This window comes from Bactrocera oleae, chromosome 6 (assembly GCF_042242935.1).
Source record: "Bactrocera oleae isolate idBacOlea1 chromosome 6, idBacOlea1, whole genome shotgun sequence".
NCBI classification, from domain to species: Eukaryota; Metazoa; Arthropoda; class Insecta; order Diptera; family Tephritidae; genus Bactrocera; species Bactrocera oleae.
The window spans coordinates 43,140,636-43,159,106 of NC_091540.1; the positions used below are offsets into that span (position 1 = coordinate 43,140,636).

Here is an 18,471-nt window from a genome sequence, read left to right on the forward strand (position 1 = left end):
ATTAGCCGCTTCCCAACAAAAAGCTGTGTACGCTCATAGCAAACGCTCTCGAGAAGCAAGCGCCTAAAAGTGTGCATATTTTCTTTAAAAAAACATGCACCGATCTCATGTGTCAAAAAAGTAAGTTTCAGTAATACAATTCTTAAGCATTCCCAAGTACCGTTAGCATGTAATCACCATTTCAATATTTATTAACAACAACAACGACATTTCTCATTCAATTTTACTTTATTTCTTGGATTTGGATTTAAACCATAAAACATCTATTATACAATTATTGCTCATCGCGTAGGTATATTTTTACGGGTATACAAATTACTACATTCATATACAATATATTTAATCAATTAATTTTTTATATTGACCATCGTTTGGTATACTTACATAAGGAAGAATTAAGTTTAATATTTTTGGTTATTGTTGTAATCTATATCTGTGTAGCGCACCGATTATTACATGTTGCACATATTTGTAATGTTAAGTGGGTGAAAATCTAGATATTCGATTATTAGGAGCCACATAACCTTACTGCAGTGGAGTAGATTGCAAAAAAGTATAATTGGGAAGGTCGTAACAGTTAGAACCATCGATATGTAAAAACATATCACTTCATGGTATTAGAAGATTTTTTAAAAAATGTTAAGCTAATAGGACTAATTGCTAGTTTTCTGGACGCGTTTTATAACTACGTGTACGATAATTGCGATCGTAAACTTGTCAGTCCAGTGGAGTTTTATAATATCAGAATTGCCTTCGCACTTTCGTGAATGTTGGAAATTGGCATAGAGTATAGCTATTCTATGTTAATACTCCACAGTCCACTACTAAGAAAAAACAGCTTGTGGCGGCAGTGAATACCTAACAGTATAAAAAATTATGGTTCTGCTACCATGTGGACAACTAAACAGAAAGGAAATTGCAAAATTGTGGTGCTTGAACTTTGTGTATACATATATTTATATGAAGCATACATCTAAAATAAAAACTACAATATTTATGTATATTGAATACAAATCTTAACACGTCCATATTTTCCGAATTTCGTAGAAATCACTTCGAGACCTTAAATATCATTTTATTAATAAAATTCTTTGATAACATCATTCAAGGTCAGTTTTAAATTTCATTACTACGTAATAGTAAGAAATACTACCATATAATTAACGACGGATGTTTGTATGTAGATGAGTTGTAATATCCAGCATAGTTTATAAACTACATTTAAGTTTTGAGCATGATTGCAGTTTTTTGTAAAAATCTTTATATTGTTTTAATAAATATTCATTATCATTTCATAAACTTGATATTTTGCTAAAAATTTGTGTTGTTCAATATGTAGTTGTATTAGCTCAAAATTTATGTGTAGTTGCATATAAATTTTATGAACATTTCATGTTTACAGTTTCCATTTTGTTATTTATTCTGCTCTACTCTGGTTTGTATTGGTGTTATAGGGTTGCTCATGCTGTTGCTGCTGAAAGCAGAATATATTAGATTCGAATTTAAAAACAAAAAATTAAATTAAATAAACATGTGTTTTTATGTATGTGTATGATTATATGAAATTGAAAAACTGCTTCTTGACAATAGTTTTGCTTCCGTTTGGAAGTAAAAAAAAACTTCTCAGCCTCCCGATAACTTTACTTGCGTTTGCAGCGTAAGCGTTTCAGTTGTTTATGGCAAGAACGTTAGTGGCATTCATATTTGCATTTGCATTAGCCTTTATAATGGTTGCTGTTGCGATATGCGTTTAATGGATGTTGTGTTTTGGTTTGTTACTACTAGCGTTGCCACTTGCAGCCGCATTGTCAACTCATTTCTTACCGGGAGGCTGTAGCGGTTGTCCGCGATCTTTTCCACGTAATTTTATGCCAATCACACGTTCAATCTTGCCCAGAATTAAGTTATTGGGAATGCCTCGGCCTGCTTCATAATCCGTGACGACCTGTTGTTTTTCACAAATTTTCTATATGAAGGGATATATTTATTAAAATTACATGAGACCACTCCGAAGTTATATGTACTCACAGTAGCCAAATCCTTCTGACTAAGACCTTTCGACTGACGACCCTGCATTATCAATTTGCCAACGTCTAATGGAATTTTATCATGTTTTAACTCTTCAGTCTCACGATCCAGTTTGGCAGTGTTTTTTGTGGTTATATGTTGTTTGTTGGTGCCCGCACCATCTAATATAAAGAAAAAAGTAAACATGAAAGTGATTCTAACAAATATATATTTTAAATCAATTAAATAGAGGGTATTTATTACCAAGACTTATGCCTTTCATAACGGAAGTAATTCTCAGGACTATTTTTATACTGTTACAACTTAAATCGGCCTGTCAGGTGAAACGACAGCTTTTTACATTAACACACGCAATTTTTAGAGAAATGTTTATTTTTAAGCCGTTTTCATAAAATATACAAGAAAGAAATAATTTCCTTGTACATCATATCATTCATAAAAATCAATTTACTTGGTAGCAAAAATAGCGTGAATAAAAATAAACATGATATAAATAACGTAAAAATTCGATTTGTCTACCACACACGAAATATAAGTGCGATAAAGTGTGGCAGGCGAGAGCGCTGTTTCACGACTATCTGATGACGTTTTAACTTGTAATTGCATACTATGATGAAAATGACAAAGTTAAAGTGCAAGTATTGTGAAATTGGAAGCATGCTATGCGAGATAGATCAAAACAATAACACTTAGCACCGGAAAACCACTCGGCAACTGCAATAAACATACACATGTTTTAATATACATAGTCAGATACACCTCTAAATATACATATGTATATCGGACTTCTCATTTATAGAATTGCGTAGAACTTGTGCTTTTCGCACAAATCGGTTTATATAAATATTTAATTTAGGAAACTGTGCCATAAACTCACTAAAGACGTGTCATTATAACGAATTAACTCACATTTTTGTGTTGTTTCCACGGGTACTCCTTGTCGTCTGGCATGATTAACCACTGTTTCTGATTTAGCCGCACTACCCTTGGGCGCCTTCTTGCGCAGAACAGTAACTGTGTCCCAATCAGACATCTTCTTTTGTTTCTATTACAACGTTAAGTAAAATCGATTGCTTTCTTCAAACTTAAAGCTCCTATAAATTGAGATATGTCGAAATATCTATTAGAATTTTTTCTTTCCAAATATTCTACATATGTTGATTAAAATCAGCAAGATAAAAAGTCAGCATATAGAAAATTTGGTTAACTATATGCTACTTACACTTTTAATAGAAAATAACAAATTGTTTATATACATTTAGTTCAAAACTTTCTATTAGCAAAGTATTTTTCGATTCCAGAAAAATCCGAATAAATTGTGACGAACTTTACCTACGTTTTCGTTTGACAGTTTATTTAGTGTGATTTTTCGTTTCGATATTGCCAGGTCAAAGTACGATTAAGTGCATGTGGTCGAGTGACATTTGATCGAAAAGTAACCGAATAAAATTATCTTTGCATTATTTGTATAATGGAATAAAAAATTCGAAATGTATGGTTTTAATGAAAAAAATTAATGTAGTCTGTAATTGTCTGTTGTGTTTTAATACAACTTTGATATTTGTTGGTTGTTTGTAAATTTTTTTGTAAACTATATAAAATATCTGTTTTATTAAATCTTTCCAAATCAACCGTGAGTTTTTGCGGTTTGTTTCGCTGACATTCGTTTGAAAGAGAGAGAGATAAGTATATAACATTTGTGATGTATCTTCGAATGCACTGTAAAACGAAACAATTGGACAAAGTGAAATTGGAAAATTGTCTCAAACGACGAAGAACGACGAGTTGATGCAGACGAATTTTATAATCGCTGCATATTTGATTTTTTGAAACCTCAATCAAATATTATAAATTCTATTGGAATTGAAAAAAGTGAGTAACTTTTAAAGGCAAATTTTTTTGCTACTTAAAGCGCGTTTTTCTCGGATTGTGCGGGATTGTTCCCATGCAGTGCAGTCGCACATAGATTGAAGTGCAAGTGCATAACAATAAGCAAATGTTTGCCATATAAAAAATTTTGTACACAAATGATTTTGTTGGCCTGTGCAAACATAAAAGATACAAAAACCTACAGCGAAGTAAAATTTATATTACATGAAAATTATAGTAGTGAAAAAATACCTTTAAGTTTTAAAGTCTTTGAAAGGCCTCTATAATTCAAAGTCAAAATTTTGCTACATAGCAATAAATCTGGTGTTATAAAGAGGTTGGGTGCAGACAAGTTGCACTTGCATATAGGTAGGGCGTGTTTTTCTTATACGCGTCGCCGCCGATAACGACAGAATTTTTGTATATAATCTAAATGGCTAATGAAAAATATAAATATACCCATAAAAATCGGTGTAAACTTGTCTAATCAGAAATGTTTATTTTTTAAAAAAGGGTATAAAATAAATATTTGCCGATAAATGGAGAGTTCCACAAAGTAGAGAAGAAAAATAATTGCAACTTCCCTTTTATAGGCATTTTATGTCTACTACAAAGTGCGAAGTAACGTAGAAAAGGCGAATTGAAAAAAGCGTAGAGTAGTGGAAAGTGAGTGTATAATCAAAATGTGTAAGAAATCTTTATATTAAAGGGCAATTTGTATACATAATGTAAAACAAAAAAAGTATATAAAATAAAAGAATAAATATACAATCGTTTTATATAAATGCCGGAAGTTATAAACGTGTAAAGGAAATTGGAAAAAGCGCCGCACTTCCGTCTGCGGTTGGCCGGAATCGTCACGAATTTCGGGTTCGGAAGCCAATATTATTGGGTCTTGTGCACACGCCCACCTAATTGGGCAAAACCTTGAGCTACGTCGTTTCATTCATCTGAAACTGAACTAAAGTGTTTGACCACTAAAGCTCGAAGTCAAGCTTAAAGCGTATAATCTTTCCTCGATATAGTTACTAAGTTGGCAATATGGGCGCACAGCAGGGAAAGGAGCGCGGTTCACATTCCAGCGGCGGTGGCCATGGCGGCACGGCCAGTTGTATTGGTGTGCCAAGTAGTGGTAGCCCAGTCGGCTTGTCGTCGTCTCACGGCATTAGTGTTGGCAGTGTAAATGCACTAGCTGCTGGTTCCACCTTGCGTGGCTCCCGCATCAAATCGTCAGCCACACCAGCATCTGTGGGTGGGAGTTCACATCGTTCGACTACCGCTTCGGGTAGTAGCATTGGACATACATCTAAGGACAATCACAGCCGTTGCAATGCCATCGGAATGAACATTTTCACAGAACATAATGGTGAGTTTCCGTGCCGGCCCGGCATAAGGTGCATTGTACTTGTAAGTTATAAATGTACAAACGTACGCGTTTAGCTACATTTTATTATAATTCTTATTGTCTACTGTGTTCATGTTACTTTCTATTTTATATTTGCGACTTTCGCTCCTCTTTATATGGATAACCAACTAAATGCTGTATTTTTTCCACAGCTTTTATGCGGGTGGCATATTGTGTCTAGGTTTTATTATGAAATAGGGTGGATTTTTTGCTAGCAGCTGTTAGATATGTTTGCCGGCCATAATTGCACCACCATTGTTTGAATGCCTCTTGCCGGGTTAGCTGGCTACCACTGAAGGTTGCTATAAGTACGTACATGCATACATATGTACATTTATAATGCGCGTGGGTGCTTTTCAAAAGATTACATGATGTAAATGTCCCAAACAATTTTCATAATATATGTATGTACATATACAGCTGTGTAAATATATTTTCAGATAATTTAAATATATTAATAAAAAGTATATCCAATTATTTGAATACATTTTTAACATAAGTAATTAGAAAATAAGAAAAAATACGAATTTCGGTTGAGATCGATACAAACAGACGGACATGGCTAAATTAACTCAGCTCGTCCCGCTGATAATTTATTATACAATAATTTGTAGAGACTCCAACATTACCTTCTGGGTGTTACAAACTTCGTGGCCCCTGATCAGAGTATAGTAAAATAAATATAATTTTAATATTTATTTCGACTTTTTACATTCTTAAATATACACAAAAAAATATTGCACAACTTTTCTGCTGATATAAATCTTAATTAGTCACTGTAATCTGATTTTTCTTCCATTGCTTTTGGAGTTATAGTCTTAAATAACTCGTTTTATTGTATAATTTATTATTAACTTCAAACAAGAAGCATGCTTTGGTGGCAAACATTACAACCACTCACCAATTGTCAATTGAGGGACGGACGGTATAAAGCTAACACTTTTAAATTTATATGGACTAACATACATACATAAATAAGCATACGCACATATTATATGTATAAACAAGCATCTGGTTATATATTTATATCACTTATATATGTATGTATATACCTAAATATATACATATAAACATTTAAAATTATTTTTGCATCCACATATTCCAACTTCACACTCGCCCTCTTGTGGTCGCATTCTTCGCTGCATATGCTCTTTGCACTTCATACGCCTTTGTTGTTGCCCTTCATCATGTGGGTGGGGTTGTTTCGTACTCTTTGCTTGCTGCTGTTGTAGTATTTACAAAATTACATTTAAATTTCCAAACTAAACACGTCGCCACATTTTATATTGATCAGGAAAAGAAAGCAAATGGCAACGAAGAAATTAAATGCATACTAACACACAGACATTTGTACGTGTATATCATCGCCGACAGTAATTTCAATAAAAGTAAGCTGCATTTTTCATACAAATACCCAGGGGATGGTGTTTCTGTAAAATTCCCTACCTACTTACTAAATAAATAACTATACACATAAGTTTATGTGTGTACATAAAGCTGCCTAGAGTATAGTCATCACTTTTATATTATTATATCTCTGCCGGAGATGATATTAGTCAAGCTCCGGAAGGCATTTTACGCATTTACGCATTTTATTTCATTGACACGTTTCCCGAAAATGACCTTTTATTGCCTTATCCGGCGTTTATCGCCAACGGCTGCACGACATCACGGCATAGTTGTGCTTTAGCGTACCGCCATAGGGTTACAAATAAATGCATTCAATCGCATCGAGTCGAACCATATTTGGTTCATACGCTACCCATATAATTGTAAAAACCCATCAAGCGTGCACAAATTGGTTTCAAATGAGGCCACTAAAGCGCTGTGAAGACCCTTCTACGCTCAGTGAGCTTGAATTCCTCACAAAGTTCAAAAATATAATTGCAATTAATGGAGCTAGCTGCATATTTATATACACTTTCCTATTTATTCTATATATATAATACATATTTAATGATGGTATTTGAAAATCTGTAACCGGCTTTTTTTTTATTAGGAATAACAAGCACATCCTATGAGCAAGCGCTACAACAACAGCAATGTCCTACCGCAATTGAAAAAGTTATGTGTTTTCGTGTATTTTATTAATAATTCGCTGCTTATATAGAGGAGCATATGATAATTTAAAAATTGTATAAGTACACCCATGTTATATGCGCCTATTGTGGCTTGCGCACATTTCATTTGAAACTCAGTAGAACTTGAATCAAAGTTGAAAATTTCTTCAATATACAAGTCCGTATATACTATGCATATGTATCTTACTTGTTAAGTGGCTTCATCTGCCTTCATTATTTTAATTTCCATTTCCACTTTTTTTTTTTATATATAAAGGCCTCGAGGCTTGCCTCTTTTTTATAGCATATCTTTCACTCATATCTGTTGTGTGCCGCATTTGCGTGACAATTACTTGGTTGAAGTGTCGCTGTGGACCTTGAGCACAATTTGTTTCGATTTATTCGCGCATATGTTTTGCAAGGCAAAATGCCATGAATTATATTTGTATGAAAGTGATTTCCATATCAAGTGCCTTAAGTATAGAACAGCGAGAATGCTGTATTGTATTCACTTGGTTTTTTCTTTTTTTTAATTCAGTTTTATTTTATTATGTAACGTAACTTTTTGTATTCTATTATTTATTACTTTTTTCATTCCGACCAGTTTAGTTTAATTTAATTAATTTAACACATTTTTTTATTGTACTTTAAATTTTATTTATTATTAACGTGGTTAAATTCGAATAATTGTTGTGACAAATAAATAATATATTTCAAAAATCGTTTCCCACACACATTCTGTGAAAAATATTAATACAAAAAATTGAGCTTCCCTTATGTTAGCGCAAAATATATGTACATACATTTATTTATGTAGTTCATGTATGAATATTTTTTTTTTTTTTTTACATTTTTTAAGCCGCTAACCAGCTTATCGCATTGGAGCCTCATTTCACTTATGTTATATACTTGTTCCAATCAAGTTAAGTAGCAAATAAGTACCCAGTGCGAATTTTTTTAATAATATTAATAAAAATATACACAATCTGAATAAATTCGATTCGGACTAGTCCAAACCGAATCAATAGATCCTAGATTGGTACAACAAATTTTTATGTTCGTGTGAAGTTTCACATCCATATGTCAATTACTGTGTTTGACAGCTATTTGTTTACGAAAAGTTTGTCTGGCGATTTTTATCATAGAAAAAAATGGAACAACGGGTTTGTTTTAAACTTTGTGTTCGACGTCGACGTAGTTTTTTCGCAGTCCGGAACAAATTTGATCAGATGACACAATAACTTTAACGAAGAGACCCAAAAAATTATTTGAATTTCTTCACGTTAATTATGTTTTAAAAATAGAAAAATCTTTTAAACTGAAAACTCATTTTAGCTCTGGTGATGATAAAGCTCATGAATTTTTTGAACTCCCTTTAAATGAATATATTAAACAAAGGAATTTCATTAATTACCACACACAAAATACCATCCATATAATGTATGATTGAAAAATAATTATATGAGATAGTTGTTTGAAGTTTATTAACATGTATATATATATATTTGAATATAGTTGCTTTTAGCCGTAATTTTTCGAAGTTTTTCCAATTTTTTATTTTCACATTATTTTCTTATAGGGCTTACGTAAATAAAAATATAAACTTAAATACGTTTTATATGTACATATATCATAGGTTTTTGCAGTTTTTATTGTTATTTATTTCCTTTTTTAAAGTAACTTCGCACAATGGGAGAGTGTGGTTAAATCAAAAATATTGTTATTTCCAAAGCTCGATTTTATTCTATTGTCTTTGCTTTTCATATGTTTTCAAATTTGCATATTTATTAAACAATATTTCTCTTAAATGTCATATATATACATGGAGATACATATGTACCTCTATTTGTATGTCTACATCAATTTGACATTTGTAAACATATGTACTTATACATACATATGTCAATACTAACTTTTCTTATAGGCAAGTAAATATCTATTTGTCGTTGTCATTGGGTGCTTGGCTATTCCATTTTATCGTGTTGTGCTTGTATTTCCTCTTTCCTGTCATTCGTGTCGTCATCAATGCTGATTCATGTATTCCGCGTAACAATTAAAAATTACAATAATCACCTTTTGATGACTGCCGGCCGTCTGAGTTCTATGTTTTGGCACAAATTGTCGTGTTATCCCTTCTCCCGCAAGTCATTATTACATGTTATCACCATAGCGAACAGAAGTGGGCTTGTCATTAGAATTTCTAATTATGTGAATTTCTTGTGCTTAATTAATACGAAGACACGAAACAATACAAAACAAAATAAAAATTTTTGTTTTGGCGTCCGCAGGCGCGGCATATATGTAGATCTGATATTTTAGAAAATATAATATTTGTTTAAATTTTTCATTCCAATATATACACATGTAGAAATGTACTTATATATGTTTGTGTGATTTTATCATCTTAATTTTTAAAAATTCACTCAATGCATAGAAAAGTATGTTAGTGTTTTAGTTTGCTTCTGCATAAGTCCACATTCTTAAGTATTTTCAATTGAAACCATTTTCTTTTCATGATATACCGTTTTCAATCAATAAAAATATTAAATTAAAATATTAAAACGAAATTTTTTTCATAAAAAAAATCTTTATAATTATAAAATTTCAAAAATTTAAAAGAAAAAGTGGAATATAATTTTTATTTTTATTTTTCCATGTTTCAAAAATTAAGCAACAATACTGAATGACGGAGAATTTCACCTAGATTGACTCATGACTTTTTTAAAATAACTCAAAAATGTTCGGTGTTGGAAATTTAAAAATACATATGTCTTTACTATATTGCATCTTTTACATAACTGAAGCGAATAATTAATTTGAAATTTATAAATTATTTACAAAACATTTTTCAGAAAAATTAAAAAAAAACCTTAAAACTTACTCTTGCAGGTATGTTAACTATGTTTTACAAACTATTATATAAAACAGCCCAGTAACATTTTAATTGAGATCACTCACCCAGTAAAATTACAGTAATTGCAACGCACTAAATTACTATTTTGTACAACTCTGCATTAATTTAAACTTTAATAGCTGCAGTATTAGAGTGCGCTCTCAAAAGTGTTCACATGCGTTGAAATTTCAATTCGTGTTTTTACATTATTTTAAAAATTTCAATTGTGTCGACTGTTTTAAGCTTTGTGAAGGTATGGACTTATTATATACACCCATATATGTATATGTACACTTGTATAGTATATGCATGAACCTATGTGTGAGCTTGTAGTTGTCACTGGCTTGGAATAACGGCAATTTACCGGTAATTTTTTTAGATTCATTGCTCAGCTTAATGTGTTTTTTGTATGCAAAAGTACATATACATATCTACATCTACTCATGTATTAAGAGTATGTGACAACAGATTAGATTAGATTAGATTAGTTTCGAGGTATGCACCGCGACCTATGGTCTATTGTGCCCTCCCCTAAGTCATATCGTATCATCTAGGCCCAGCATGTTGATAAATTCCAAAATTCTGCTGGGTGCTAGTGAGGCGATACGATCCCTGTGTGGAAACATGGATCCCAGGGCCTTGATTCTGCGTCTGCAGACTGCTGTGCAGTTCATCAGCAGATGTTCAGGGGTTTCCGGCTCTATGTCGCAGAACCGGCAGTTTGCAGAAGAGGCTATGCCCATGTTAAAGAGGTGCTTCTTGAGCCTGCAATGGCCGGTGTAGAACGCTGCCAGTAGCCGGAATTTGTTTCTGGGGAGATTAATTATGGCTTTAAACCGCTTGAGGTCGTAACCCCCCAATAGCAGTCTGGCATGGTGCATGCCCTGAAGTTGTTGCCAATGTATCTCCCTGCTTGCTCTTTCCTCCCTTCGGAGGAGCTCTTTGATGGTATGAGGACCAACCGCTATGTATGGTTCCGGCCCTACCATTTTTGTAGAGGCTGCAGAGCGGGCTAATTCGTCAGCTAGTTCGTTCCCAGCTATACCCCTATGGCCAGGCACCCAAATAAGGTGTACTCGGTTTTGCTTAGATAGGCTGTTCAGCCGTTCTATACACTCCATCACTAGGAGAGATCTGACCTCATAGGCTGAGATCGCTCTTAGTGCCGCCTGACTATCGCTGAGTATAGCGATACTCTTATTGCGATAGTTGCGTTGGAGGTTTATCCCTACACACCGACTTATAGCATAGACCTCAGCTTGGAAAATGCTTGGGAAACTTCCCATGGGAATGGAGAGTTTGGTGCTTGGCCCAGCGACCCCTGCACCAATCCCCTCCTCCGTTTTCGACCCGTCGGTGTACCACTTGATGGTGCTACCCCTTAGCAGCCGGTCCAGTGAAGAGTCATTCCACTCAGATTTGCTGCCAAGGGTTACTTGAAACTTTCTGCTGAAGTTTACTACTTTGGTAATGCTATCCCTTGGGAGAAGGGCTAGTGGTATTTCCTCACTTAGCTCTTTCATCTGTTGGGATGAGATTACCTTCCCTTTGCCAGCTCCCTCTGCTGTCATTTGGAGCAGAGTTCGTTTGGCAGTCTGTTTGATTACCAGGTGTAGCGGTGAAAGTTCTAGCATGACTTCCAGTGCTGCGGTCGGACACGTTCGCATTGCTCCCGACGCGCAGATGCAGGCAAGTCTTTGCAGCTTCGACAGTTTAAGTCCTACCGAAGTCTGCGATGCTCTCGAACCCCACGATACCGCTCCATACGTGATAATCGGTCTCACGATCATGGTGTACATCCACCTGATAGTCCTTGGGGAGCACCCCCAGGATTTCCCAGCAAGTCGGTTGCACACCATGAGTGCCTTAGTAGCTTTGGTTAAGGTCTGGTTCACATGCTGATTCCATCGTAGTGTGGAATCCAGTGTGAGGCCCAGGTACTTGACCGTGCTGGCCATCTCAACCACTCTGCCGTCCAGGGATATACTCCTGAGGCCCGGCAGTGATCTCCGTCTGGTGAAGGGAATGATTGTAGTTTTAGCGGGGTTGATGCTTAAGCCAACCCCACTACACCATCCCTTTGCCAGTCCCAATCCCCTCTGAACGATATCGCAGAGTGTGTCTTCAAATTTTCCTCTAGCTAAGATAACAATGTCATCCGCATATCCCTGACAGCGGATTCCATTGCTAGTCAGCCGCTCAAGGAGATCGTCCACAACTAGGCTCCAAAGTAGGGGGGATAGCACTCCACCCTGTGGGCAGCCTCTTGTTGTTCCCAGACGAATTTTAGTTTCTCCTACTGCGGTTTCCGCCACCCTAGTGCGCAGTACGGCTGTAATCCATCTGCGCACTGGTGCTGCCACGCTCCTTTTCTCTAGTGCTCTTGACACGCTCTCGTGAGACGTGTTGTCAAAGGCACCTTCTATGTCGAGGAAGGCGCATAACACCACCTCGCCCCTATCTAACGAATTCTGGATCTCTGAGGTTAGCTGGTACAGAGCAGTGTTTGTTGACCTGCCTGCTCTGTAAGCATGTTGCTTCTCATGAAGCGGTGATGCCTTCAGCACCTTCGATCGTACTTCGTGGTCTATGATCTTTTCCATACTTTTGAGTAGGAAGGAAGTAAGACTGATTGGCCTGAACGATTTCGCCAATGAGTAGTCTTTCCTCCCTACTTTGGGTATGAAGATCACCTTTGCGGTGCGCCATGGTTCTGGGATATACGCCAGCGCTAGGCTATCCCTCATCAGCCGAACAAGGTGGGGCAGTAGCACCTGCTCCCCCTGTTGCAGGAAAGCTGGAAGGATACCGTCCGCACCCGGTGACTTATATTTTTCAAAGGAGGCCAGCGCCCACTTGATGGAGTCTGCAGTGAAGAGCTGTTTTGCGACTGTCCAGTCCAAGCGTGACGGCCTACGTTCGACCATAGGTCGAATCTGGTCTTCTTGAATCGTCTCCGGGAAATGCGCTAGTAGAAGAGCCGTAGCTCTTTCTTCTGCGCTGGACGTGTAGGTCCCATCAGATCGTTTAATCGCTAGTGCTGTGTCCGTCTTTCCTCTAGCCAGAGCCTTATGCAGTCTAGCTGCCTCTGGGGTTGAGGAGACGCTCTCACAGAACTTCCTAAAGCTCTTCCGTTTCGCGGTCCTAATCTCCTTATTATAAGCAGTTAGGCTGCATCTGTAATCCTCCCAGTTTCCGGTGCGCTTAGCCTTATTGAATAGCTTGCGCACCGTTTTTCTTAGTACTGAGAGTTTACTAGACCACCAGGAGCATTTACCGCCCTTGGCGGTTGTCTTTAGGGGGCAGCTGCTATGATAAGCTTCTATAATGGATTGGTTTAGGGCAGACAGTCTGCTCTCCAATCCAGAAGCCGTTGCGCTTCTATCCAGCTGCTCCCTACTGCTAATTTTAGTTGCGAGTATTTCCCTGAAAGCGGCCCAGTCCGTGTTCCCAGGGATACGTTTGGGAGGGAGTTGCTTGACCCCCATCCCCAGCACGAATCTTATGATACGGTGATCCGACATGGAGGGTTCCGATGATACCCTCCATTGTGAGATCAGCCCTACCTCAGACTCGTTACTGAGCGTGATATCAAGCACCTCCCTTCTGACACTAGTTACAAAAGTGGGTTCGCACCCCACATTTGCTATACTTAAATTCTTACTGACTATAAACTCGATAAGAGACTCACCCCGTGTGTTGCAGTCCGTGCTGCCCCATTCGGTGTGGTGGGCATTCGCGTCGCAGCCCATAATGAGGGGCAGCTTATTCCTCCTGCAATACTCCACCAGGTTGCCGACTGCCTCTGGGGGTGCTGTCGGAGTCTCCCCCGGAAAATAGGCCGCTGCCACGACGAAGTCCGCTCCTTCGTCGTTCTTCGCTTGCACAGCGACCAGGTCCTGAGTTAGGAACTCTGAAATACAGAAGAAGTCAATACCGTTCCTAAGTACTATGCAGGTTCTGGGTCTCTCACTTGAGAGATCCCAGATTACCTTATTTGACTCCGTTTTGAGGCCCCTGACCTCTCCTTTATTGACCCACGGCTCCTGGATCAGCAGTATGCCCAGTCCATCCATCGTGAACCTGCTCGCGATAACCGCCGAGGCTGACGCCGCGTGATGCAGGTTCACCTGGGCAACTTCTAGACGCGGCCCCACTACAGGATCGGTTCCATGAGGAGTTGGTCCTCATGCTCACCGTCCTCCGCGATGTCTCCCGCCAGGTTTGTGAGCCCCTCCAGAAGCTCCTGAGTGGAGGGTAGCGCCCCTCCTTGCTCGCCCGTCTTCTCGGAGGGGACCTTCGCCATTGTCTCAGCAGTTGCCGCCTGCTTCGACGTACTTGCGCAGGGTTGAGTCGCAACCTCATCCACCTGCATATCTTTTCCCGCATCGCCCTCGGTGATCGTTTTTGGCTTGAACGGCCTCAGGACCACCGAGCTGAACCTGTAGTTCAGGCGGAAGCTCACCCTCCTGACGAATTTGTATGATTCGTCATCAATGCAGAGGTTGAGCTTCCATCCTGAATCCTCCGCTATGCTCTTGGTCACCCGCCAGGCCGATGTATCGAGGCCATCGTTCTGATTGCGAATGAGACCTAAAGCAAACTCGTAAGGCTTTCCTGCGCATCTGGGGAGGAAGACCGTCATGCTGTGCATGGGCGGAATTTCGTCCCCCTTTTTCGCGCAGAGGATGGGGCCGTTCCAGCCTGTTAGCTTGGGAGCGATCTCCCTCAGCCAACAAGCCGACCTCTCATCCTTGCAGTCAACCTGCAGCATGCCTCCCTTGAAATATACCCCATGGAAGGAGGCCTTGTATCCAGATCCTCTGAATACCTCCTCCATGAGTAAGTCTTGGAGCGATGTGAGCTCCTCCGCACCCAGCGCCTCCGCCGGGTAGTTCAGCGGCAGCACAGCCATGCGAATGCCTTTGAGGGCGTCCGCATACCTGCGCTGTCCCTCCACTGGCCGGGGGAGGTTTGGGGCGGAGCGGTGGCCACTAGTCGCCTGTGCGTTGTTGCCCCTCTGCCGCTTGGTGTTGTTCGGCTCCTGTGGCGTCAGCTGTCCGCTTTTACGCTTAGCCGCTTGGGTGGTCGAGGGAGCTGCCCTTTCGCAACCTCGGCCTGCGGGCTGAGTTGCGTTTACTGGGCAGTGGCCTCGATTGTTGCCATTGCGCTTCCTAATGGCTGCGGTATTTCCACCCTTATGTTTTTCGGAAGCCGGGGAAGTGCTGTCACCTCTCACCCTGTTCCGCGCTAGGCTTTCTGCTACCTCCGGAGTTCTTCCCTCCTGGAGGTGCCTTAGGTACCACTTCAGGCTGGCACCGCTCATACCTTTCCTTCTGGGATCGTCTTGTCCTCCCGGACATCCCGTTGGTGGCAGGGGGGGAAGTCTGCCTCCCCTCTTCCTTTTCCGTTTTTGAGCCCCACCGGAGGTCGCCCGTTGCGACTCCTCTGCATCCGAGCAGTTGCTCCTGCTCGAGAGAGTCTCCGTGGGTTTCTCTTTTTCTTTTAGCGCAGCGGCCGCAGTCGAATTCGCCTGCTGAACGCCGCTGCACGAGGGCATGTCATCGTCGTCGTCTCTGGCATGCTCCTCGAACAGCGCTCGCTCCTCTGGCGAAAGGGCGTCCAGGAAGCTGAACTTGCGTTTAGCCCCTGATTCGCCCTTACCTGCACCGCTGCCCTTGTCGTTATCAATGTCCATCGTCGTTTGCTGTTGTTGTTGCCGGGATCCTTTTGTTGTTGTTGTTGTGGTTTTGTTGTTGTCTTTGTTGTTCATCTTGTTCGTACGACCCTTGGCACGACGAGGCGCGCCGTCGGGTCAGCTATTGGAAAGGGGAACAAATAGTCCGCCGCGCCAGAGCCCCTTGACGCGGTAAGGCCACCGTTACTTCCCAATGCGGCCCGGTGTTGGGAAGGCTCCGTTAGAATACAGCCGAATTTTCCTCCTGGCTGCAAATCATCCAATGGGCACGGGAGTCGCATAACACCCTGGATTAGGAGGTGGCAGCTCTTGGTTGTCGCACGCATACGGCTTCTGACAACCAGTGTGAGGGTGCAAGCACCGCTCGCACCAGTTGGGAGATGCCGAGAATGCCTGCGACTTAAGCCCCTGCACCACGGCAAGGTGCCTGCCATTCGCAGAGGGACAACAGGTGCAGACCCTGCAGGAAATCCGTTCCCACGACAGTCGGGTCTACGTAACCGGAACGGACCCGGATTTATTTCGGCCAAGGACTGTCAACTCGGTAGAATTCTGCCGCTACAACAACAACAACAACCCTGCAGGAAATCGAAAATATTAACAAAAGAAAAACTGAACTTTCAGTGATTGTGATTTGTACAGAATTAGTTGTAATTCCATTTATTTGTGGTGAATTTTAGTAAACATTTCATTTCAAACTGTTAATGAAAGGAAGTAAGAGATTTTTTCTCTTTAAAATTATGGTGAATAAATCGGAGCTAAGAGCGTATTTATAAGAATTTTTTAACTTAGTGTAAACAGGTCCAAAAATTTTACACGCGTTTTTCTTGATATGCTGTTTTTATAAAGTATAACTTAAGCAACTCTGAAGTGTAATTTTTTTTCACAAAAAGCTACGTTTACTTTTGAGAAGCCGTCAATTTGCTAAAAATAAAAATTTTGACTAATAAGTATTTTTGGTTTTTGGATTTTAGATGACTTTAAGTAAAAAATCCTTTCTCACCGCCAAACGCCTCTTTTCGGAGGTCTTCTTAGAGATCGGCTACGGAATTAAGGAAATTCAAAATTTTCCAAATTAATCACCAAAGACTAAAGTATATTAATTTCAATTTTGTAATTTGTACTTTTATTTTCTTTATTTCGTATATAAAATGCATCTTCAAACATTTTTACAAAAAACAAAAAAACTACTTTGATCTGATGCTGTTTACGTATTGTACTTTTGAAGTAATTTTAAAATATTAATTTTGATACTTTATTAAAACTGAACTAAAACTGCCTTTCTAGGGGCCTAACTACTCTTAACAGACTAAAAAACTAACATTGCCTACATTTAGGCACATTGTTGTTTATTAAACTCATAAAGTTTTTACATAACTAATAGTCTTTTTGGAACATAAAACCTTATATAATTTAATAGTTGGAGCTTAAAATTTCCTACACGGTAAGCCTGTGACCATTCGCCGTTGCAATTCACACTCGCATTTTCAACAACACCCGTCCGATTGAAGTGTAGATTAGTTGACTGTCAGTCAAGGCAGACAGTAAGCTGGATGAAGACATATGTACGTTTGCGTGTCTGTTTGTAGTTAAGTGGACGTATGGATAGTTTGTTTACTCATTGCTTAGTGGGCTGATGGTGATTGTCTGCAGCTGACTTTTGGTGTTTGCGCGATTTTACAACTTCAATATGCAATGCTGCGCAAATAGTAAACAGAAATGCAAAATTAGATGAGCAAAAGAGATGCAAGCGGCTTAACCGCCTTACTCAAATACATATAAACACATACATATGTATGTCTGTAAGTACATATGGCATGCCCACGGCACTTGCATCAACATAATAAATGAATGAATGAATGAATGAATATGTGCATCAATAGTTGGTTGGACGATTTGTGAGTCCAAAAGGCTTTATTTGTATGGATGTGTGCATGTACATAAACAAAGTTGTTGAAGAGCACTAAAAAATTTGCAAAGCAATGTTGCTGAGTAAATAGACAAACATTGCGTTACATAAGTGGTTGATGTACATGGCTATAAATATACTAATTTTGTCCGCGTATAAATGTCGGTAGTACATGCAATTGTGATTTGCAATTTGTTCATTTTATTAGTGAGCTATTTGGTGCCAACGAACTGCGGCAATTCGTTGTGCCCATTGATACTTATGTACAGACATACATATGTATCTCATGTGGTCACTATGTTTTTGTTGGCGCTGTCACAGCTTGTCCCGTGTTTAGCAGTGGTTATACATACATATGTATATAGGCGTTTCTATTAAGTTGTGTGGTTGCCAAAGCACACTTGCAACAAATGTAATTAGATACATTTGGCAATGTGTGCAAATAAGCGCAACTTTACGCATGCAGTTGTTTGTCTGTCTGTTGTTTGTTGGTTCAACTTGTTTGTGCGCTGCTTTTGATCTGGTGTGATCTTTTGGTCTGCCCGTACCACCTTATTCCGACCGTTTTGCCAATAATGGGCTTGGAATGGAAAACATTAAGTGAACAAG

General features: G+C 39.0%; 3 protein-coding genes across 15 annotated transcripts in view; 1 reads left to right on the top strand and 2 right to left on the bottom strand.

The window, feature by feature from the left end:
* Positions 1–209: 209 nt before the first annotated feature.
* Positions 210–3,398, bottom strand: mbf1 (multiprotein bridging factor 1). 5 transcript variants are annotated; one of them, XM_014240772.3, is made up of 5 exons: positions 3,251–3,398; positions 2,938–3,122; positions 2,029–2,189; positions 1,825–1,966; positions 210–1,465 (listed from the first exon to the last, which is right to left on the bottom strand). In XM_014240772.3, the coding sequence occupies exons 2-5, from the start codon at positions 3,059–3,061 to the stop codon at positions 1,461–1,463; spliced, it is 432 nt and encodes a 143-aa protein (XP_014096247.2). In that variant the 5' UTR covers positions 3,062–3,122; positions 3,251–3,398; the 3' UTR covers positions 210–1,460. The 5 variants fall into 5 exon arrangements, with proteins under 5 accessions (XP_014096247.2, XP_014096208.2, XP_014096224.2 ...); XM_014240733.3 differs by having other exon boundaries at positions 210–1,474; XM_014240749.3 differs by having other exon boundaries at positions 210–1,471; positions 3,251–3,397.
* A 254-nt stretch (positions 3,399–3,652) lies between these two features.
* The window catches only part of Abl (tyrosine-protein kinase Abl), a 71,427-nt gene continuing 56,608 nt past the window's right edge, over positions 3,653–18,471 (top strand). For 3 of the 9 annotated variants that reach the window (XM_070111506.1, XM_070111507.1, XM_070111511.1), the window contains exon 1: positions 3,655–5,263. In XM_070111506.1, the coding sequence (XP_069967607.1) occupies positions 4,939–5,263 (325 nt within the window). In that variant the 5' untranslated portion in view covers positions 3,655–4,938. Of the gene's footprint in view, positions 5,264–18,471 lie in introns of all 9 variants that reach the window. The other 6 variants (XM_070111509.1, XM_014240336.3, XM_036372477.2 and 3 more) reach the window with 5 other exon arrangements.
* Positions 14,048–16,028, bottom strand: LOC118683199 (uncharacterized). The gene is made up of 2 exons (XM_070111512.1): positions 14,248–16,028; positions 14,048–14,168 (listed from the first exon to the last, which is right to left on the bottom strand). Exon 1 carries the CDS (start codon positions 16,026–16,028, stop codon positions 14,412–14,414), a length of 1,617 nt encoding a protein of 538 aa, XP_069967613.1. The 3' UTR covers positions 14,048–14,168; positions 14,248–14,411.

Bases quoted from the DNA above. Each gene is read 5' to 3' on its own strand.
- mbf1 (XM_014240733.3), bottom strand. From the start codon at position 3,061: ATGTCTGATTGGGACACAGTTACTGTTCTGCGCAAGAAGGCGCCCAAG. The intron at 2,190-2,937 runs GTGAGTTAATTC...TCTTTATATTAG, and splicing joins CGTGGAAACAACACAAAAAT to ATGGTGCGGGCACCAACAAA. The intron at 1,967-2,028 runs GTGAGTACATAT...CCCTTCATATAG, and splicing joins GTCAGAAGGATTTGGCTACT to AAAATTTGTGAAAAACAACA.
- LOC118683199 (XM_070111512.1), bottom strand. From the start codon at position 16,028: ATGAACAACAAAGACAACAACAAAACCACAACAACAACAACAAAAGGA.